At 42.0% G+C, this 23659-nt stretch overlaps 1 protein-coding gene across 1 annotated transcript in view; it reads left to right on the top strand.

The window, feature by feature from the left end:
* Positions 1-23659, top strand: part of LOC144674395 (collagen alpha-6(VI) chain-like) — a 113510-nt gene that overhangs the window by 30652 nt on the left and 59199 nt on the right. The window contains exons 9-18 of the mRNA XM_078535792.1: positions 946-1521; positions 3257-3826; positions 6279-6634; positions 9444-9526; positions 10612-10759; positions 13844-13941; positions 18127-18198; positions 18284-18310; positions 19707-19760; positions 22232-22294. Of these exons, the coding sequence (XP_078391918.1) occupies positions 946-1521; positions 3257-3826; positions 6279-6634; positions 9444-9526; positions 10612-10759; positions 13844-13941; positions 18127-18198; positions 18284-18310; positions 19707-19760; positions 22232-22294 (2047 nt within the window). The remainder of the gene's footprint in view (positions 1-945; positions 1522-3256; positions 3827-6278; positions 6635-9443; positions 9527-10611; positions 10760-13843; positions 13942-18126; positions 18199-18283; positions 18311-19706; positions 19761-22231; positions 22295-23659) is intronic.

Here is a 23659-nt window from a genome sequence, read left to right as displayed (position 1 = left end):
CTGACTTGTACATGCAAATTCCTTTTTGTTTATACCTAGCCTTTCCTTTGAATGTAAATTTTCCATTGTATCCTAGGCTTTTAATGTCACATTTTCTAACAATAACATTTTCATCCCACTAATTTTATTAGTAATATAAACACATTGCTTGGCATCTCCCAGATAGGTGCAAGATTTTACTCCCACTCTTGAATGCTTTATTCAACAAATGCAAATTTACACTTTGCCTTTTAACTTCCTTACGTTTATCTAATTAACATTTCAAAGTACTGTACATCAAAGTACCCAGACTAACTGACTTTAATCCAATTAAGACACACACACAGACCCCACCAGAACTCTAATTTTCAGTAACATTATAGACATTAATACCTCTTCATGACAATGGACACCATGAGGTTAAAATTCTTCAGGCCTGCCAATGCACTCTCATTCCTACTTGGATGGAAAGGGCCAGAAAACAGGCCAGGACCTTTAGATTCGTGTACACTTTGTTTGGAGCAGAGCTTCTGTCTGTTGCTAACAGATCTATGGAGGGAGTGGGGCCAGGAATGGGTTCAAAACCTCTTATACTGGGGGTTTCTGCATTTTTGACCTGTCAGAGCAGCTGTTCACATTTCCAGAAAGCATGATTATTTGTTATTAAGTCCTTTTAGACAGCCTTGCCACCTTTATCGATGGATACGTGTAGACAAAAAAGGAAAAGACACATTATCCTTTTCCATAGGGTCCACCATGAGGGGTGGGGGTTGGGTGTAGGGCATTCAGGCCAATGACCACAGTGATAAGCAATCAGTTTTTTTTGCATTTGACTCCTTTCTCAGGCAATCTGATGCTAAGCTTTCACTGCTGGGGGAAGTGATTTGTTTCAGCTGTAAGATGTGGGTATTTCACATAATGTAAAGATCGAGCAATAATTCTACTGCTGTTCTTTCTCCCCTCTAGTCTGCTTGAGAACAGAAGTAGCAGATATTGTTTTTGTAATCGATGGATCAGGCAGCATACTGCCATATGATTTCGAGACTATGAAAAAGTTCATGTTGACGCTGGTGAACAGTTCAGCTGTGTCCCCCAGCAGGGTTCGGTTTGGGGCCATACTGTACGATAGCGTACCTGACGTTCAATTCCAGCTGAATCAATTTGGGAGTATAAATGAGGTCCGTGAAGCTATTGCTCGAATACGGATGAGGGGAGGAGCCACCTACACTGCACGTGCTCTTGAGCAGGCCAAAGACCTTTTAGCCCCGGGGAAAGGGGGTCGGCGGACAGCAGGGGTTTCGCAGTTTGTCATCGTGATTACTGATGGGGAAGCCACAGATGCGTCACAAGTACCAAGGGCAGCGGACAACATCAGAAAGGATGGAGTGACCGTCTTTGCTGTGGGAATAGCAGGAGCAAATGAAAATGAGCTCGAGGCAATCGGAGGCACAAGAGAAAACTACTTTTATGTTCAAGGCTTTGATGCCTTGAAAAACATAACTAAGGATATCTCACAGCTGGTTTGTACGAACACAAATCCAGGTAAAGGGATATTCGTGATCTTGCGAAGAGGCAAAATCAAAAACGTGAGACTGTAGTATAATGAAGTTAAAGGGCTGATAGTGCTTTGCAGTTTATATTGATTGGGGTGGGGATGGGTGGCGTGGCCTCACTCCATTTTGGTTCCTGACAGGTTGTGGTATGACTATCATCCAGTCAGAAATGAAGATTAAGAAAGGATAGATCACCTTCTACAGTCAAGGGGAGGAACGCAGAGCAGAGGCATCACTTGGTATGGGGAATTGGGGTTGTCAGCAGAGCATAAGATACTTTACTAATCAGCCTCCCAGCCATCATCCATTTCAAACAGGCATGATATATTAGGGTGGCCATCTCATTTAGGAGACAGTTGATGGGGGTGGGTGTGGGATCTGATGAGCTATATAATTGTACCTGGGCTCCGTTTGTACCCTTGGCACTTATATTCCACATTGGGGTATGCAGGGAACACAGGCACAACGTAGGCCTCAGGTGTCTGTGTCCAGTATTATAGGGAATGAGCCAAATGTGGTTGACCACTTCAGGTACCACTGACCTCAATGCAAAACAGTAAACTTTCTCTGCTTCAGAATAGAACTGAGCTAGGAGGCAAATTCTAGCATAAAAAATATGTATTTAGGATATTATTCCAAACTGAATTAAAGCTCCCTTAATGACTAGTGAGTATACTGCCTGACATAGCCAGGAAAGTGCCAGGTTCAATACTGTTTCAATAAAACCCATCACATTTCTACCTTTTCAATTCTGAAGAAGAGTCTTATTGGACTCAAAACGTTAACTCTGATTCTCTCTCTCTCCACAGAGGCTGCCAGACCTGCTGGGTTTTTCCAGCACTTTCTGATTTTATTTTAATCCTGAGCCCTGGCTTAGGTCACTTGGACTGTTACAATACATCCACAGTGGGAAAACATTGCTCAAAGCCACAAATGCTGATTGCTGTGCCCTGAAATGTGCTGCTGGGTATATTGGTGTTCAGTCAGGACAGCACCGGGCACAATTAATATCTGTCATGGCTTGTTATTTTGTTTGAATGGAGAATGGTTGATCGAGTGACACAGGCACCGCTTCTCGGACTGTCCACGCCTATCTCAGGCAGTCGCCTATAGCAGCCAAATGCCGCTAAATAGTAGTAAGAAGGCTGACACTTTTGGGCAGTTCAAGCTGCTGTTCACATTTCTGGAAAGTGCGATTATTTGTTATTAAGTCCTTTCAGACAGCCTTGCCACCTTCGTTCACAAATGATGGCTTACTGACCGCAAGCACTTACTGCTGTGGTGGTAAAATTGACCAAAATGAGTCGGACTGGATCGTTGCCTACATTAGGGCTGTTCAGCTTGCCAAAGCTGAAGATTGTTTGCCTTTGTGTCTTAGTTTTTTTTCTATCTCACCATCAGGCAGGTGTTGGTCATTTTCTGTGTGAGTAATGGCACTGGAGCATTTAGACAGAGCAGAAAGTGGAGAGACGGAGGATGAATATTCCCTCTAAGCATTTAAATACATGCCTTGGTTACACCATGCATCGTATATCATGGGCAAATTGTGCTGTCACCAACATGCCCACTGTAAGTGGTAGAAACTGTATTCTAAAAGATGGCAGTAACCATGAAACCTTGCTCCAAATGAGAGTTGGGCACCTACACAGGAGAGAAAGTTGGGAGAAGAAATAAGTGTGCTAGCTTGTTCAAAGCTTTAATTGATTTTTTTTTTCTTTTGTTAGAATGTGAACTTCAACAAGCAGATGTTGTTTTCCTAGTAGACGGATCTGAGAGCATAGTGGTCGAAGACTTTAGCTACACAAAGTCTTTCATGCGAAATATGATTGACTTTTTCACCGTTGCCCCGAGTAGGTTCCAGTTTGGTCTGGCCCAGTTCAGTACATCGTTTCAAAAAGAATTTGACCTGAAGGATTTCTCAGCAAAAAAAGTATTGATGGCCAAAATTGACGATATGGTCCAACTGAATCAAGGAACCCGTATTGCACCAGCGCTGACTAATGTGGCCAGCCTGTTCACAAGAGAGGCAGGTAGTCGGAAAGCCTCTGGCGTGCCCCAGTTCCTGCTGGTGGTCACAGATGGGAGGTCGATGGAGAGTGTGGTTGGCCCAGCTGATAACCTGCGAGACAAGGACATTCATGTTATGGCTGTAGGAGTAGGGAAGGCAGATCTGAACCAACTTCTGCAAATCTCAGGCTCACAAGACAGAATCTATTTTGTTGAAAGTTTTCGAGACTTGGTCAAGCTTAAACAAAGGGTCATCCGCAGCATCTGTCAGGATCAGCCAGGAGCAGGTGAGTTCAGTTGGCCAGTGTTTATTACTGGACTCTATAATGGCCTTCAGAATTACAGAAATATATCTCATGCAGATTTCAGATTTGCTAATTTAGAAATGACAAGTGTAATCTCAGCGGGGTATGATAGTGTCGTGGTTATGCTATTAATGCAGGGAACCTAAGTTTCAGCAGTACCGTGGCAGTATTCGTTGAATTCCAAAAATGTAAAGATGGCCTTAGTCAAAATGACCTTGAAGCTGTCGGACTGTTGTAAGCACCCAAATGGTTATTAATGTCGTTTAGGGAAGGAAACTTGCCATCCTTACCCAGGTTGGCCTACATTTGACTTTAGTCCCCCATATCAACGTGGTTGATTCTTAGATGCCATATACAATGGCCTAGACTGGAACCTCCTCTGGAAGTATATTTCTGGAACATTATGTGTATTCTCATCCTTCTTTTCAAATCCCTCCATGGCCTTGCCCCCTCCCTATGTCTGGAATCTCTTCCATAATTCTCCAGATATCTGTACTTTTTCTAATTCTGGTCTCTTGAGCATCCGTGATTTTAATCATTTCACCATTGGTGCCCGTGCCTTCAGCTGCCTGGACCTGAAGCTTTGGATTTACCTCCCTAAACTTCTCCTCCTCTCTACTTTGCTTTCCTTCTTTTAAGACATGCCTTAAAATCTACCTCTTTGACCAAGCTTTTGGTTATCTTTCCTAATATCTCCCTATGTGGCTTGGTGTCCTATTTTGTTATATAATGTCCCTGTGTATGAAGCACCTTGGGACATTTAATTACATTAAAGTGCAAATAAATACAAATTGTTGGTGCCGTTGCATGTCACTGTGGTCTCAGTGGCCCAGATCTTCTGGTCAGCGATGGGCAATCCCACTCCGGGATTCCAGAAGGTGAGTCGGAAGAGGCGATGAGGGAAGGGTTGGGGTGGAGCATTGTTGGGAGGGGGAGGAGTACATTGTCTTGGGGGCGTGGGGGTGAACATTGTCGGGAACAATCCCTGGCTCCCGTCCGGCTGATGTCAGAAGATTTAACATTGTCGGGGATGTGGGGCGGAGGGGAGAATGAGCATTGTTTGGGGTGGGGTGGGGGAGAGTGAGCATTTTCGGGGTGAGGGGAAGATGAGCATTGTTGGATGGTGGGTAATCATTGTTGAGGGTGATGGGAGTAAACATTCTTGGGGGGTGCTGAGCTGTATCATGGGTGTGCTGAGCAGTGTTGGTGTTGCTGGGGGTGCTGCAATGCTTTGAGACTCCAGCTGATTTACTTTGTGCTGCACTACTAAACAGGCTTTACAGCTGCTTCCAGTGAGTGTGGAGGAGGTTTGTCTGGAGACAGCGGACGCCATGTCCTCGGTGAGGGCGTTGTGGGCAGTGTTGCGGAGTGGGTCCCAGCCTCTGCTCAGGGAAACCTCCGGTCAGGAGAGCTGGTGGTGGGGCCCATATTGAACCCCAATATCGACAGTATGCACAACTGACCAAGAGTCAAGCACTGCAGGCCAAGTTTCTCAGTGGTTTCATGTGGTTCTGGATTTTCTGGCACCCAAGGCATGATCCTGACACAGTCTTTGGTCATTTTCCATATCCTGATCCCTCCAAGTGGACTGATAAGGCGCTGGGTATCCCTCCGATTGATGAAGAATAATTTGAACTTGCTTTCCTGAAATGTGTTTCCTTTGTGGGCATTTCTGGGGAAGTTCAACTGATACTTGGAGAGACCACTTCATTGTAAATTAAATTGGAATAAACATATTTTAGCTGGACAGTCAAAAAAAGACAGGGTAAGTGTGTGGAGTGCATGGCAAACAGCCCAAGTCTGCGTGGAAATGGCCATCTCATCCCACTGTCATAGTCGATTGTGCAACAGTCCAGGCACAGTAAAATCAGCAATCATAAATTTAAACTTCCCACATAAGTACTGTGCGTATACGCACATCAGGAGTTCTAGGATCCCAGGCTTCAGGATCCCAAGGGGCATCAGCGGCTTAGAACCACAGAATCAGAATGATTAAGGTGAGTGATTCACCACTCCTATATCACAAGATTCAGGCCAATAAAATAAAATACTGGTTTTGCCAATAATGCCACAGCCTGGGGAGGAATTAAAAGAAAATCATATTTTCTCCTTCATAACCCATCGCTTTCTAGAAATCACTTTTGATGAATAGAAATGTATTTTGACATGGGGAGTAATTGACAGGTTAGAAATGGGGAAAAAGTTGTGATAGCTCAGCTCTGTATCCCACCAAATTACAGATGTTGGACCTGGAGAGGATAATTCTACTGCTTTCCTATGGTAGTGATACAAAAGAACATTGTGCAGCAGTTGGTAATACAGTATTCTTGTAATGTAATACCTATCTGGGATTATTCTCGAAGTGGGAACAATGGTGGTTGGAGAGCCGCTGATGGTAGTGAAAATAATTAGACAAGCTCCTTCTTTCTTCCAGGATGTACGGTTGATGTTGCTATAGGAGTGGATCTCCCCAGTCAGATACGCTTCCCGAATGCACTTGGCGGTCAGCTGAAACTGCAGTCGCACCTGGATGACATAATCCAGAGAATGATGGCCTTACACAACATCAGCTGCATGGAAGGCAGCAGTCTCAACGTCAGGGTGGGATTTCACATCACCAATAGAGCTGGAGCAACGCGCTTTGAATCAAATTTTGAAAACTACAACCCAGATGTTGTGAGGAATTTGAAATCATTCCTGTTGCCGGCGGTGGACCAAATTAGTTTGACTGCTGATTACCTGTTGTCGTTTTCAAGCAAATTTGAGCGGGAGTCTGGCAGAAATGTGAAGGTAATACCTGATAAGCCAGGAGAAAGGATGAACATCTATATGACATTATCTTTTTTTTTGAGAAAGTTGTCAGTAACTGACATTAATTTACTTTCTATGGCTTTGGTATGGCGAATAATCTACAGCGATTGGTGTTGGGTGATATCCTCTCAGAACAACGTTGAAGTTTACAACATAGGAGCCTATTCAGCCCATGGTGTCTCTGCTTGCTCTTTGCTAGAGCAACCCAGAGTTAATTCCACTGCCCTGCCCTGCATAGCACCAGACATATAACATGAGATCCTTGTCCTCACAAAATCCATGGTTCCACAGCTCAGCTCCCAAATTCTGCAATCTCCTTTGGCTGTATATTACTGGAATATTCTCCACCTGTGTGTCCCTGCAGTCTCCTCTTCCTGTTTGTCGCTGTGATCTCCTCAACCTGTATATCTCATGTCCCTGTGACCTCTTGGACATTCAACATGAGACATGCTAGTAGCTTTTCCTGCACACCCCACAGTTGTTACATTCCTTCCATTCACTGGATGCCCCTGGAGTATATGTCACTGTAAGCACGCACACTGGGCAATTGGCCTGTAGATGGGATAGCTCTGTCATGTCATGATCACCCACATTACCACTGTCCACCCTTGATCTGTTGTATTCTGCCCCTCAGGACCTTCATCATTATACACATGAGCATTTGCAGTACAGGGTACCTTGTTTACTTCTATCAGTTGCTCAGAGTCCATAATTTTGTAATTAATTCTGAGTAATCATGAGGAATGAATCTTAACAGTTCGATTACCATGCTACTGCCCTACCATTAAGATTTATTACCTTAACAGGGTCTTTCCATTCTCATTGACTCCTCTCTTTTATAGTATACCAAGTTTCCTGAATTGAATTCTGACTCGATGGTCTTATACAATGCCTTAGTGTTCTCTGAATTTTGTTTGAGACCTCAGCCTTGATGAACACCTGTCTCCCTACATGTAAAACACTTAAAACTGCATAAAAAATGGAACTAATTGTTGTGTCTTTTAGAGTAGGAGGACTATTGCACATTACAGATGGCAGTTTGGGATTTTGCCTATTGACTCATCAATAGACGCTATAGGCTATACCCTCCAACCATCCGGAGTGAATCCTTTGCATGAACTGGCCATGCCAGAGCAAGTTATCAACTTGCAGTCTGGTTTATCAGCTAAAAATTCTAAGTAACAATCACTGCCCGATTCCTTTAACAAAGTCCATTGCTGAAAAGACTTTCAGCTGTAGTATTCATGACGGAGAGAGACCGAGAGACAAGTAGGGCAAGGACAGGATTGGACATCGCCTGGGCCTTGGTGACGGTGAGGGGCGCAGTCTTGGAAGAGAGGGAGCTTGCGACTCCATCCGCTGTTTCTGCAACCCCAATGATGACTGCCATCCACAGTTTGGCAAGTGCTGATCCATAGTAATCCCTTTGCTTTTACAATGCATTATTGTAGAAAGACTAAATCTGGTTGTCAAGTTTATAAAATGTAGGATTTCTATCTTCTACATATTTCTATCTTTGTCCCATATCTTTAGATCAATGGCAACTCATGAAAGTCATATGACAATGGAAAGCTTACAATAGGACATGGCGTTATCCTTTTTTACTTCTTATAGCTGTCACAATTCTTACTAATCCCTCCTATTAACCTCATATACTCTTTGTCAACTCCACTGCATCTTTTAGTAGGGACTTTAATCATGAGCAAGGAGAGTGAGCAAATTGTCCATCCAACTTGTAGATAGTTTGTTTTATTATCTTTCTGATTCTTATTACCTGATACAATTAGTACTTGTCGAACACTCTGAGAAATATCAGGGTTTGTTATGGGGGTACAATAATATCCTGTCTAGGTAAACTGCAGATCAAATGACTTTCCAAAAATAATTGCCTTAATATGCTCCATGTCAAGTTATATTTGTGCCTTTTTCATAGAAAGTTCACTGAACAGCAAAGCTATCTCACTAGAGACCACATGAGTACTTATAAAGTGGCTTATTCCAGCCATTTTACATGGAATTCCAACTCTCCATAGTGACCTCAATTTGTTGTTATCACTAAACTTCAAGCAAGTAGTAGTTCTATATTCCTTAACATCGTGCTAATCCTTACAATTTAATGAATCAAGATAACATTTTGAACAATCTGTTTGGAATGTTTTTGAAGTCCAAGTACTATCTAGTACTGCACAGTTAAAAGAGTCCGCGACTAACATATGCATCGCAGGACTAAAACTCTGTGACCAGTATAATTTGTTTGGGTTCATCATTATCTTCATCCACTTCCTCATTCTCTTCATTATTTGGAGGACCCTGCCTTTTTGATTCAGGTAGTTTACCGCATAATGATACTTCAAATCACATTTGAAGCACTTATTAACTGTTCCTTGGGCATTCCTGGTATTCATTTGTCCATTATTTTTGTTCTGATCTTGTCTTCTGCTGTCATAGCCAGATCTGCTAAAGGTGCTTTCACCCTCCTTCTGCCTGTTTTTAATCCTTCCTGCATATGGACACCTATGCCCAGTATCAGGACTATTTGAAAATCTGGCAATCGTTGTGTTTTCTATTCTTTGTGTCACTGCAAAAGGTCTCATTCATTCCATGAGGCTGCAGATAAGCTTTTCTCAGTTTCCTATTGCTAGCGCTGTAAGAAGTCCTACCACAATGTAAATGCACCTAAAAGGAATGAATTCCATAGCACTCTGCTATTACAGAACTGCCTCCATTGAAAGCAATGGAACTTTCCAATCTGTCCCTTCTAATGGTTCTCTTAACACTCTCTTTCCAGGTGATAGTGATGTTTACGAATGGAGCAGAGGACAGCATGGATAGACTCAAGGAAGCATCAAAAAGACTTCGGCTTAATGGTGACTAACTGGGGCTTATCTGTAATCCTGTTTTGAAGACACTGTGGAATACTAATTGCACTGAATGTTGGCAGTGAATGGAAGCATTTAAGGAGAAACATTCAGGGACTAATTTTTCTTTTGTGTTTTAACATCTGCAACAGATGTTAAATTTTGGTTTAGGCATGATATCAAACATTCTTCCTCAGTTTTACAGAAAACTTTAGGACATTTAGAATAACAAGATTCCACTGCAATAATAGAAACAAAGTTATGAGAAACATTTGTGTCCATTTCCGGCATCACGACAAGACTTTAACAGAACAGTTTGTTGGACATTCAGATTTTATCTCTTTCATATCCGTCTTATGCTATGCCAACCTTTCCGTGACAGTGAAAAGCTTGAGGTTTTAATGATGAGTTTCTTGAAGGAGTCTACCTTCTGGAATATTTGTGCTTATGGTTCTTTTAGTTTAGTCCACGTTCCACAGGATGTGGAGAAAAGTTTTTTTTAAAATAAGTTATTAAGTTGGAGAGAACTAATTCATGTTGCTTTCTTCTCTAAACCCAAATAGAATCCTGTGACTGTATGATATTTAAACTGGGTGAGAAAAAAAAATCTTATGATACAGAAACGGTGTCGGTTATTGGGAAGAAGCATGTAGAGAGAGGGAAGGAGAATGACCAAAAGAGGCAGAACTCGTCTAAAATGCTGTTGCCCAAATCATAACTAGGAACTTGTGAACAAAGGAAACCTTTGCCAAGAGATTATGTAGGCTGAGGGATAGGCAAAGCTTAGCCAATCAGTCTTTCACTGCTTTTGTAGACAATGCATGCAAATAGTAGATTGTAATGTGAGTTCTGCAATTGAGAGCAAATTCATTTTTGCTCCATAAAAATTATGAATGGCAGGCCAAATGGTTCATATCACACGGCCATCAACTGCTGGAACCCCATATGAAAATGAATGAATCATGGGCAATATCATAGTTGTGATCACGCAATGAGTCAACTGGTGAACTGCTGACCAGGAGCACACTGATTAATGACGTGACTTAGACCAGCTGCAAGATTTTTCACAGTGAGAAATCAATGTTTAATTTTCCAAACAGGTATCAATGCACTAATCATGGTTGCTCTGGAAAACACTGCAAATGTTGACAAGCTTCATGAACTGGAGTTCGGCAGAGGATTTGGCTACAGACAGCGATTGGCCATCGGAATGCAGGATATTGGAGGTGCATTACTCACAGAGATTGTAAGTGACTCTTAGGAAAATGTTATCTTCAAAGAACAATCCATTGATTTAGTAATTTTTTGTTGTAAATTGACCTCTTTTTGGACTTTTGAAAGATAATTAGGGAATTAGCTGAACTGAAAGTATTGGTTACCTAAAAGTATAACTAATTAACTGCACAGCTAAATGTACAACTAATTCAATGTCTGGTTGATCATGGTCCGTTCACAAGTGCTTGTACCCTGGAGTTCTGGCTTCCTCTTCAAAAATGCCAAAGTTAATATATTATTATTATTTATATCTTTTAAGACACCATGGGCAAAACTTTACGGTTCTCAGCTGGCGGGTTTGCAGGTGGGTGGGCCAATAAAATTCCCCAGGTGGCCTCCTGCCACCTTGCCACCCACCCTCGACCTCTCCACAATTTTACTTGGGGCGGGCGAGCCCTGCCCTTAGCTCCACTTGACACCCTTAAGTGGCCAATTATTGACCACTTAAGGGCTACGCTATGCCAAGCCTCAATTTTGAGGCTGGCAGGATGGGTTCAGGGGCAGGGTGTAAGCCCAGAATGTTACCCTGCTCTGGTCTCAGACTGGAAGGGCTGGGCACCTCCTACAAGGGTTCCATTCAATATTGAAACTCCACCCCCCCCCATCCCCCCCACCCCGCCCCCCTCTCCAGACAAATAATGCCCCTTGGAGCGTTAAATGGCTGCGGGGCTGCTGAAATTGACAAGGACGTGTTCCCTGCTGAATCCTTTGGTGATGGGGTGGGAAACCCCGCCATCCGAAAAATCCTGCCCCATGTGCTTTCAAAAAATTATTGCAAAAATGTTTCATTTGTTGAATTGTTTTAATGATGTGTTCTGGATTGTTTGAGATTATATTTCTTCCTATTCTCTTTACCCCATTGCTGTTCATCTAGTTAGTCTGCATATTGAGTTCCTGTATGATTGCACAAAATCACAAGATAATTATGGATGAGGTTGGTTATTCGGCCCATTTTACTTCTTAACCCTGAACAATCTTATCTACCCTGAAATTAATGTACTTTCTTCACTTTACTGGGAAGTCCATGTCATGTGTTGATCTCTCTCCCCATGAAGAAACCTCCTAGCATTAATTTCCATTCCTCCAACACTCTAAGAACACTTGTGTTCCTCCAATTCTGAATGCTGGTCCATTCCCCCACTCCCTTCACCCTGCCATTGGCGGCTATGCCTTCAGCTGTCCAGGCCCTAAGCTCTGGAATCCTTGATCTAAACCTTTGCATCTCTCCATTCTCTCTTCTCCTTCAAGGCCTTTCTTAAAAACTATCTTGCAACCAAACACATGGCTACCTGTGCTAGTGTCTCTTCCTTTGATTCAGTGTCACTTTTTTACCTGGTGAGGCTCAGGTGAAGCGCCTTGGAGCACTTTAAGGTGTTAAGGGCGCTATATAAATTGGAAAGTTACCTCTTACCAGTATATGAGCTGATATCTCTGTTCTATTCAGACTGTTTCAAATCTCATTTTGAATTTAGCTTTCTTATACTCTTATCAAATTTCCTTACAGAGGACTCGGGGCAGAAATTCAACCTGATCTGGGATGCTAGTTATATGCCGCCCCTGATATTTGATTCTATTGAAGTCTGGGAAACTAAAGGTTGGATGGCATGTGTAATAGCAGAAGATACAAAAACACTTCTTATTACCCTCCACAAGTCAAAATTCACCTCCCCACTGCCCCCCACCCCCAACCCCTGCAACCAAACTCCACTCCTCTCAAGGCTGACCAGCTCATGTCTCTTTAGTCTTCCCTCATTATTCAGACTCCTGATACTGGGAATGAGTATCAAGGCTCTTCTCTGCACCGCCTCCATTGCTTGAACATTGTTATCATCTCAGTGGAGACCAATAACTTTTAAAAAGAAAATCCAACTCCCAGTTATTAACTGAAAGAATTGCCACAAGATTTCACATTTTAACAACAACTTTTACTGTACATGAATTAAACAAAGCCAAGTATTACTAACTTAACATTATATTTCAGATACACTAATTCTTTAAGCCTGAAAATCTCAACAGCACATTCCCCGTTCTACTTTTATTTACACCATGAGTTCTCTTATACTTTACAGAATCTTGAGGGTTTCTTAACTTCCCCTGGGACCAAACCAAGGCGTGCCACAGCTTTAAGCAATTCACTTTGATCCTCCTCAGTGTTTCTGCTATTCTCCGATGTATGAGACTTCTAGGGGTTCTTCCTCTAACACCTGGCTAGGCAACCCTCCAACTCTCCTTATGTATCTCACAATTGGACACTCTAACTCAAGCATGGGCCTCACTGCTTTCTTACTCAGTGACTCCAAAATCAGAAAACACCCTCTGTTTCTGATGGCCTTCTGCTACTGGTCTGCAACTCCTGGCAGATACCTCTCTCTGCTTGTCTCAAAACTACTCCAAGGCTCCAACTGACTGCTCCTATGAGAAGTCACACAGATAAAACCCAACTAGAAAAAAAAATCTCCCTGCAATCTATTCCCACAGCAACGTGGCACACATGGGATGTCCCAGATAGAGATTCACTTATTATTTCCCATTCCTAAATCATCCCTTCGTTTTGGGAAATCGTATGAAAAATTTAAACCCCTTATGAAGAGAACTGTAGACATCTCGTCTCCACCAAGAAACTTAGAAAGGGGCTACCCATTGTTTAATGTTTTCCTACTTACAACTCTGATCTTATTAAATAAACACAGGCCATCCTTTGGATTGTAATTATGTTAGGTCTGTCTACCCATCTCCCAAACCGGGTGCTTCCAATATTTTATATTTAAAACCTCGATTCCCAAACAAGTTATACTCCTAAAGCACACGAGTCGTGAAATTAGACATTTTTGCAACAGCACCTTCCCTTCGCTCCTGGGGACCAGAGCTGGACACAATATTCGAGGTCCATTTTGAAGAGAGCACACAGCAGTATGATCAAAGACTCCCTCATTGCACTGCTGTATGAGGTTAATTGTTCCTCACCCAGTACAGACACAAAAATAAGACAGAGTAAGATGTTAATCATTAAAGATGCTGCATGGCTCAACATTCTTAAAATTGTATCTTGTTGCAGGACACAGTTGCAGAAAGGGAATGCTGCGATTTAATTTGCAAGTGTCAAGGACTTCCGGGTAAACATGGACCTCAAGGAAAACAAGGAGCTAAAGTAAGGCAAAACATGGATATAACTGGTATGAATAGGGTTCATTGAAATGACTCATGTAGAGAAGTGGTTATGTTACTGGACTAGTAATTCAGAAAATAGCATTTCAAACCCCACTAAATGAATTCAGTTTAAAAGAAATATATATCAGTGAAAGTGACCATGAAACTGTCAGATTATTGCAAAAACCCAGCTCATTCACTAATATCCTTTTGGGAAGGAAACCTGCCTTAGAGGAAGCCTGGCCTATAGGTGACTCTAGTCCTGTATGGTTGATTGGTAGATGCCCTATGAAATGGCCTTGCAAGCCATTCAGTTGTGCAAGGGCAACAAGAGATGGACAAAAATACTGGTCACATCCCAAGAACAAATTTTTAAAAAAGCTTTCAGTAAAAAAAAAAATCAGCATACATTTTTATATTATTTTAACACTTTGAGCATTGATGAGGAAATAAAAGCCTGCAGTGATCCTCGACAATTACAATTTTTAATAATTTATGTTCATCGTTTTTGTTAAAAAAATCTAAACAAATTGAGCTGTACTATCAGTGGGAATGTTGTAATGGCCTCCTGTTGTAACTCTGTTGGGAATCTAAAGGCCTCCCTCTGTGACGGTGGGGAGAATGTTCTAACAAAATCTTGTCATAATTCTAATGGAAATATAGTGGGAGTGGGCAGGGTGGGGACGTGGGGGTGTGTGGGGGGAGGGGAGTGGGGGGGGGGGTGAGGGGGTGCACAATTAGCCAGTACCTGGATATTCCAGCTTTCAGCCTACTATCAGGGTAACCTGATGGTCTTGTAATGGCTGCAACCTCGATTCATTCCAACCAAGGATCATTGGCATGGGAGGGAGCCGGAGATGAGTGCTCAGCTTCTGGAAGTTATGGGGATTGGGGGGTTGATTCCAGGCCAGAACACCCGCGTGGGGCTCCACTGAGGGGGCTAATACACTTCATTGTGTCTTGTGGGCAGGCCCCCCTGTTGTAATCGCGGCTACGGATGAATAAATTGCTTCCCACTGGCCCTGACCCCTCTGAAGTCATTGGCTGTGTTCATCTCAAGAAGGTTGTCATGGAAACAATCTGCGGAGACCAGGATCCACTGACTCTGGGTCCTTGCCGACTTTCCGGCCTGTCCATCACACTCCTGGTGGAATTGCATTGGGTGTGCCACTAAGGCAGCAGAAATATGGCTCCAGAGCGTCCAAGGCAATTTGACAATGGAAGATTTTGTTCGATAGAGAGGTGGAACAGATACCCTAGATATTTTTCTTTACTTTGTTAACCTGGGGTCAATTGCAGGGCCCCTTCTGTCAGCTTGGCAGGAACTCAGCTAACACTATTCAGACCATTGAGTCTGGGTCCTTCCTGGCCCCTTGGGATTTTGATCATGCCAATGAGTTCACATACCAGTTGAAAAATTAATGCAACTAATAGTGAAGCCTTCCTCACCTGATCTGTGCTTGTTTACTAACTATTTATACTATTGATATTATTTAAGGGGATCCTAGGACCACGGGGAACATTAGGCTATGCAGGAGAAGATGGAAGTTTGGTAAGTTGACTAGCTGAAAATGTTTGCTGAAAAAGAGTAATGTCTTGTACGGAAACTTGCAAGAACTTAAGCTTTGATAGTATGTCTCTTTTCTCAGCAATGCTCAAGAACTTAAGACTTGTTTGAGCAAAAATGGGAGCATTGTTGATTGAATAAACAAAATATTGGAATCTGGACAAAATGAGTGTACAGGCTTAGAAATTACATCAAACAATCCCATCCCTCAAAGACCTGAGGTTGCCTACAATTTGGTACAAGCCGGCAAGTCCCATGCAGGCAAGAGACACATTGGGTGGAATTTTAGTTCCAGCGACGTGGGCCCCCCTATCGGTTGTAGAACCTGTGGGAGTCCCACATTGCTTCAGTGCAAGAGGCCTGATACAATTTAAGTGCACTCAGGCATTTAACTGGCCAGTGTTGGCCTCCCACTCCATTAAGACCCCTAGAGGGTGGAAATCCCAACGCCAAAACCTAAGGCCAATCAAGGAGCAGTGGCTGGTGCCAGTAATGCTCTGAGGCCTGCCCAAGGATTGATGCTGGATCTCTGGAGATGGGGCAGTGGGGTGGGATGGGTTCGCAGGGAGGGGTCACTGGGGAGGGGGTGTCAGATGCAAGGACAAGACCATGGCTTTCAGCGGCCCATCCACCTTCCTGATGCCATGGTCCTGAATTGGGCACTGGGTGCCTGTCAACAAGGGACCCATCCCATGAGTCTCTAGGCAAACCCAACAGGGTTTGCTGGGTGGCTTTCAGGAGCCATGGGAGACCTATCCAATTCCTGTTAATGCCTGTGCCACCACTATTGCGCACGCCTGACCCGAATGAATGTAAAATGACGTGCGATGACATCGGGCGAGTGTCCTGACGTCATTGTGCACTTGCGCGATATTTCGGTCAGCGCGCGCGTGCGGGAGTTGGTAGCGCACCAGTCGACAATTAACAGGCCTGTTAAGGCCATTAAAGTTCTAATTAAATGAAATTTTTCGCTGCCCGTCCACCCTTACGATGGTGGGCAGGTGAAAAGGCCAAACGGCCTTTGGATATTTTGCGAAACCTCATCCACGGGTGGGATTAGGTTTCGATCAGTGATTTAAAAAAAAATTTCAAGCTAATCAGTAACATGTCCCTGCTCGTGTGACAGAGTCCCATGAGGAGACATGTTATTAACATTTTTCAATCTTTATTTTTTATGTTCAAAAAGCTTCAGCTCCCTGAGGCAGCTCTGTGTGGGTGTGGGGAGAATTGGGGGGAAGAGAATCTGACACTACTGGAGCAATAAAGGATGTTTTTCAGATTCTTAAGTATAAAAGATTAAGGGGTGGACTGATAGAGATGTTTAACATGATTTAAGGATTCAAACGGGCATTTCCTCTGGTGGGGGCAAATCCAGAAAAAGGAGGTATAACCTTAAAATTGGAGCCAGGCCTTTCGGGGCTACGTTAGCAAGCACTTCTTCCCAAAAAGGATGGTGGCAATCTCGAATCCTACAAAAGCTGTTAAAATTGAAATCGAAATTTTCAAAATTTAAAATGGTAGATTTTTGTTAGGTAAGAATATTAAGGGTCATGGAATCAAGGGAGGCAGATGGGGTTAAGATGCAGATCAGCCATGATTTAATTGGGATGGCGGAACAGACTCCAGGGACGGAATTTTACAGCCCCGTCGCAGCGGGGGCGGGGCCCTGAAATGCGGGTGAGCCGTTCAAAAGCCCAACGACTTTGGCAGGACCGGGAAATCCTGCCAACAGGAGGGGCCAGAAAATTCCGCCCAAGGGGCTGAATGGCCGACACTGTTGCCGTGTTCCCGAGGTTCTGACACTTGCTTTTGGGGCAATTTTTATCTTCATCTTTTGGGGTGTTGCACAAGGGACCAGCCTAATTATTGCCCAGGCAGTGACGTTGCAAATGGCCTGCCCAGTTACAGTAGAGTATGCCAGACCTCACTGTCCATGAGACCTGTCTGAGGTTCTCGATCATGACACACAAAAGGGAATATTGCAATGAGCAATGATACTCACAATACATGCAAACTGAACTGAGTCCACATAAATTGAGCCCCTCTATTAAACTTTTCCTTGACCTCCTCTGATCAAAGGAGGACAATCGCAGCTTCTCTAGCCTCTCCACCTAACTGAAACTTTGATATCATTAGGGAAAAGTAGATGGAATCAGCAAAATAAAACATCCAACAAAAACAACAATTTTGCCAACTCCTGGAAGTATACCTTTTAGAGTTATCCTCACCATTGGGGTAGCACATAACAACCTTGGTTGTACATTGATGCAGCTTATACTCAACATTAATGAGGTAGAATTGACCATATACAAGAGATGTTATTTTAGCATGTTCGTCACACTTCACTTATCAGCCAGATGGTAAGCTTGGTGAGGTGACTGGCATATATAAACAGATCAGTTCAAGAAAATGATAATTATTTTTATAATTTTGTTGCGTTCAGATTTTTCTTTGAGTTTTCCCTTACAGAAAGGGACAAAAGAAAATGGTTGAGGAGAAGTACGAAGGAAAATTCATGGTATACTGTTAAACCCTGGAAGTGTCTGGAAGAAATTTGATGTTCATATCACCCTAGGAGGCCCTTTTAACTTATCACCAAATAAATTATACCTTGCCTTTCTTAGGGTGACAGGGGACCTACAGGCGTTACTGGAGCTCGAGGATCTGATGGATGCCAGGGCACGAGGGGCCTCATGGTTTGTATTTATTGAGTAAACTTTAACAGCAGATCATTTAACAATTTACAATTCTATTTTTAACTGAACAATTTTTGTCATTCAGGGAGAAAGAGGATATCGAGGAGATAAGGTAAATATATTTTCAAGCTTGACTAAAATATTAATATTTCGTTCTGAAACATGTATTGATTTTGTTGTTAAACGGTAAACTTTGTGTTATGCGACACTCCACCAATCGGAATTCTCTATTCATCGGAATTTCTGATGTTACCCCAATAAGAATCGCCACTTTACCAGCTGGAACCAATTAAAAAGTTATCTGGAACCCATGCATGTATACTGTGTTATTTTACACTTTAATTAATGTTTTAATGTACTATTGAAGATTTAGAAGTAAGAATACTATCCTTAACTTCCTGAGTAATTGCATATTAGTTCATGCTACAAGTATTATGCTGTATTCCATTGGTAAACAGAACTCTCCGTTGACCAGCATTTTTGATCAACCGGCACCCACCTTTCTCCATGCATGCCGGATAATAAAGATTTTACGGTATGTTGAAAATTGTATTGTAGCTGTTAATTGTTCTGAAACTGGTTCGCTAATGGATTAATATTTCCTTGGCAGGGTGGAACAGCTGAGGATGGTGCTCCTGGGGCAAATGGAGAGCAGGTATCTTAAGGTCAATGTAGGGAGGCTGCTCCTGACAATTCATCATTGCTGGGTTAGATGGATTGTGTGTGTTTGGACAGTGAGTCTTTATCAATAGTGCGTAACCACAAGACCAAAACTGAGATGTGAGGAGACCATCTATCCTGTTTGTATATTTATAAATTTTTCTTAGAAGCCAGAAAGATTGATATGAGGATGTGAAAAGGTACCTTTTGCAATTGGACACATTTGAAGCTTTCCCACATGTTACTATTTTCACCTGGCTCACTGGAAAGTGAAAGTCTTGCATTTGAGTTTTATCTTTGTCAGTGCTCTGCCCCCCTCCTTTGTTGAATGTGTCAAGGTACAGTTCCACAGACATCGTCACCCAACTCGCTCCTCACTCAAGTGACTGTTCCAAGTATAAGTCTATGCAGTAAGTGTTGAAAGGTTACGCTCCCACAAAAGAAGCACAATATTGCCCTAACCCTAATGTTAGTAAATGCACACTGTACAGACAAGAACAGTAGAAATAGGTGGATGTAAAAGATCATGTGGTAATATTTGAAGAGCAAGGAAATGCTCCCTAGTGAATAGTTATCCCTCAAAGAACAGCACAAAAAAATAAATTATCTGGTTATGAAGGCATTATTTTTTGTGGGAACTTGCTGTGTGCAAATTGGCTGCCAAATGTCTTACAACAGTGACTTGACTTCAAAAGTAATTTATTGACTGTAAAGAGCTTTAGAGGTTCAAAAATTGTGCTATATAAATGCAAGTCATTTTTTTCTTTTTTTCACTTTGATTTTTCTTTCTTTTGCTTAGATATTAAGTAGCATTTGACAAATTAATCCTAAATATTGTCTTCTTACAGGGAAAGCGTGGAATTCCTGGAGTCGCTGGAGAAAAAGGAGATTATGGAAATACTGTAAAAAAAAATTTCTTTTGAGTTAAACGCTTGTTGATTTTCAAGTATATGCACTGAACATAATAAAAATCATGCAGCCCATAATTAAACGTCAGACATAGAATTTAAGTATGAATTCATCTCCTAACATTAAAAACAAACAGCTAATGTACAACCTATTCAAAACCCTTCTGACTTCCTAGCTCTCTATTCTCCCATTCCTGATATAAAATTAGTTTGCATTTAGAATACCGACAGTATTACCCTGAGCGCCTGTTGAAGCTGGGATGACCACAACATTTCAGATGCAAGTTGATAACCACTCAAGGATAAAAAGTAGAAGGAAAGAGCCGCAAAACCAAATTAAAGCAAATAGTCCTGATGTGTAACTGTCCGAGCACAGGAATGATGGGCTGAATAGTTCCCACCAGAAGCACAGAATCATATATCACACAAGGAGGCCATTCATTCCATCATGCTTGTGCCAGCTCTTTGAAAGAATTCTTTAGTTAGTCCTAGCCTTCATTCTTTCCCCATAGCACTGCATTTTTTTTCCTTTTCAAGTATATATCCTGTTCCCCTTTGAAAATTGCTATTGAATCTGCTTCCACCTTTTCAGGCAGCGCATTCCAGATCATCATAACTACTTGCGTAAAATAAAATTCTCCTCCTCTCCTTTTTTGTCCTTTTGTCAATTATCTTAATTCTTTGGACTCTGGTTACCGACCCTCTTGCCAGTGGAAACAGTTTCCCCTTACCTACTCTATCAAACCTCTTTATTTTGAACACCTCTATTAAATCTCTCCTTAACCTTCTCTGCTTTAAGGAGGATAAGCCCATCTCTAGTCTGTCCACATAACTGAAATCCCTCATTCCTGGCACCATTCTGGTAAATCTCCTCTGTACCCTCTCTAAGCCCTCCGAGTGTAGTGTCTAGAATTGGACATTGTTATGATATAGCAGGTGATCTGTGCTAGGTGGACCAAAATCACAAGGGGAACTTGGCCACACTATCACAACGGTTTTGCAATTTGTATTTATTACGAGAAGATTTGTGTACTGAATTCAGAAGTAATGAGTTCACTAACACCTTTAAAGATTTTTAAAACAAAATTGAAACGTTTATTAACAAAAGAAAATATTTCAAGCACATACATAAGATTACAGTTACTTAATATTATAACAAGTCCCAAAATCCCTAATTAACCTGACGCCCAACTACACACCCGCTTTAAGGGGGCACTCCAAAATAGATTTTAAATTTAAATAGCAAGCCAGCAGGTTTACTACAGCACCCACTCAACAGTGGAATTCCAAAAGCTTTCCTCCACCTTTGGTTACTGGACACAGCAGACTTCTTCAAAAGTGGTTGTTGGCTCCTCCAAAGTGGTTTTACATGGTCCTCTTAGATCTTACATGCACCCCCCCCACCTCCCCCGCCAACATCATCTTCCTTCGTTCTTTATATATGTTTCTCTCTCTCTAATCTGTAAATTCCATTGTTCTATATGTCTTTGGAAATTTACTTTTCCCATAATAGAGAAATCTTTCATGTTGCCAGTAAGGTTAGTACCTTTGGGAAAAATAAACACAGCGCTTGGTCTTGCTTATCTTGTTAGTTGTAAACATCCTATCATCCCTTTGCAGCCTAAACAACCCCTTCCCTTATCTAAAAATGCAACTTTTCTTGCTACATGCTAAGACCTCATCCGTGTTTACTCATTAGCCTTTCAAATACCTTTTACCCCTAACTTCCTTTGATAATTGCAAACTTGCAGACTGTCTGACTCCAATTCAATCAAATCACACAGACAGAACTACACACACTCATAATCACTTACTTTAGAATAAACCACACTAATGTTATTAAAAATATTATAGCTTTGTGACAACATAATGCATGAGTGGTGACAGAGCAGTTATTTATAAAAAATTACCGTAAATTGTTTGCATTTGTGCTTTTATGCCTCCCTTTGTAAAGCCATTGATCCCAGATGCCTATTTAACAGCTTTATCAACTTTATTGCTGCTTCAACGTTCTGTATATGTTGGAACTAGTACTCAAATTTCTATGAGTGCTGACCAGTCATAGATATATATTTTCATTTTCTAATAATAATGAGAACACAACCAACATACTTTAAGGCCCAGATAAAAACAGGAGATGCTGGAAAAACTCAACAAGCCTGGCAGCATTTGCGGAGAGAGAAACAGAGTTAACGTTTCGAGCCCGTAACAACTCGAAATGTTAACTCTGTTTCTCTCTCTGCAGATGCTGCCAGACCTACTGAGTTTCCCCAGCATTTTCTGGTTTTATTTCAGATTTCCAGCATCCGCAGTATTTTGCTTTTACTGAAAGACCCATTTAGTTACCTGTTTCCAGTAATTTTCAAATCTCCCTCATTTGATAGCCCTGAACTGTTGGTTGTGACTAGTAGCATCACAGCTTTTAATGAATCATCTCACTTTAACTTGTCACATTAACTCCTCAGGGAAGTAAAGGCCCACCTGGATACCGAGGTGGAAGTGGAGATTCCGGTATACCAGGTGACCCTGTAAGTAGAAAAGCATCATTTTACTTTACATAGGTTTTCAAAATAATTTCAAACTGACAGCATGCTAGTTTTATCTGCACGATCATGGCAAGGTAGCATTTTAAATCCTTACCGTGCTCAGCACTCAATATTTACATGCATGATGAATTTTTAATTGAAATGTCTATTTAATGCTCAGTTTGACCTGTGCATTAACATTTTGATGTACAATTGACTTCTGCTCCTGTTCAGTTAGTGAGCTCAAACCTATCAGTCACATTTAGGAGCCACTTCCTGTTTCAAATGAATCTAACTGTGTTGCCATGATCCATTAGTTTGATCTTTCTTTTGACTGGTAAGTTTTCTTTGTAAACAATGTTGGGCATTTTCTACTGTAATGTCACATTCCATCAGTGCCTCACTGTTGCCTGAAGCCCACAGGGTCAGCTATTCATCCTTATGTGCTGAAAGCAGAAGGCAGCTGTATAATGAGTCAATTAAAGTTGGGGGGGAAGAAGGGCCAGTGCCAGTAATGAACAGGAATGTCAGTGCTGGGTCAGCTTAATTTGATTCATTTGAGTTTGACACCAGTACCCAAGCCAATGAGACAACATGGGAGCTGTAGAGCAAAATTCAGCTCAAGGACAAAACACTGGAGGCAGCATCTACTTAATGATACTTAAAAATACCTAAAGCAACGCACTCTGGGGGAAAGGTACAAGGCAGATATTCCTGTTCCTGCACCTGGGGCTGTTGGATTTTCTGGGCATAATATCTTGGGTGATGGGTGGTGGGAGTGCAAGCACCTAACAGACCCCAACCAATTTTCTGTCCATCATTTAAAATCAAGCTCCCTTGCCATTGTATCTTTCTCTTTGTTTGATTCTCATGCATTCACTCTACTGATGTAATCTAATAGTCCCAGGCCCAAGGCGAAAAAAGCAGTAAAACTGGGAAATAAGAATATTGGTCCAAACTGGTCTTATATACCTTAAAATGGAACAGCAGTAAAAACTGGGAAATAAGAGTACTGGTCCAAACTGTTTTTCCTACTGGAGGTGCAGGAACTGGAAAATATACTCTTCTGTTTTAAATATAGTGAACTGTGACATAAGCCAGGAATTTACATTCGGCGTGCGGGGGCAGACCCAACATGCTGAAACATAAAATGACACATGATGATGTCGGGTGTGCGTCCCAACGTCATCGCGCTGTCTCGCGATATTTCGTTCGGCGGGCGTGTGCTGGAGTCGGCTGCACGTCCACTGATAATTGAAAGTCCATTAACATACTAATTAACTCCAAATTTACGCTGCCCGTCCAACCTAAGGACAGCTATTACAAATTAAATAAAAACTTTCTTTGAAAAATAAAAACATGTCCCAT

This window comes from Cetorhinus maximus, chromosome 3 (assembly GCF_964194155.1).
Source record: "Cetorhinus maximus chromosome 3, sCetMax3.hap1.1, whole genome shotgun sequence".
In the NCBI taxonomy this organism is placed as follows: Eukaryota; Metazoa; Chordata; class Chondrichthyes; order Lamniformes; family Cetorhinidae; genus Cetorhinus; species Cetorhinus maximus.
Note: the sequence above shows the minus strand (reverse complement) of the source record. Positions and strands in the feature narration are given on the sequence as shown.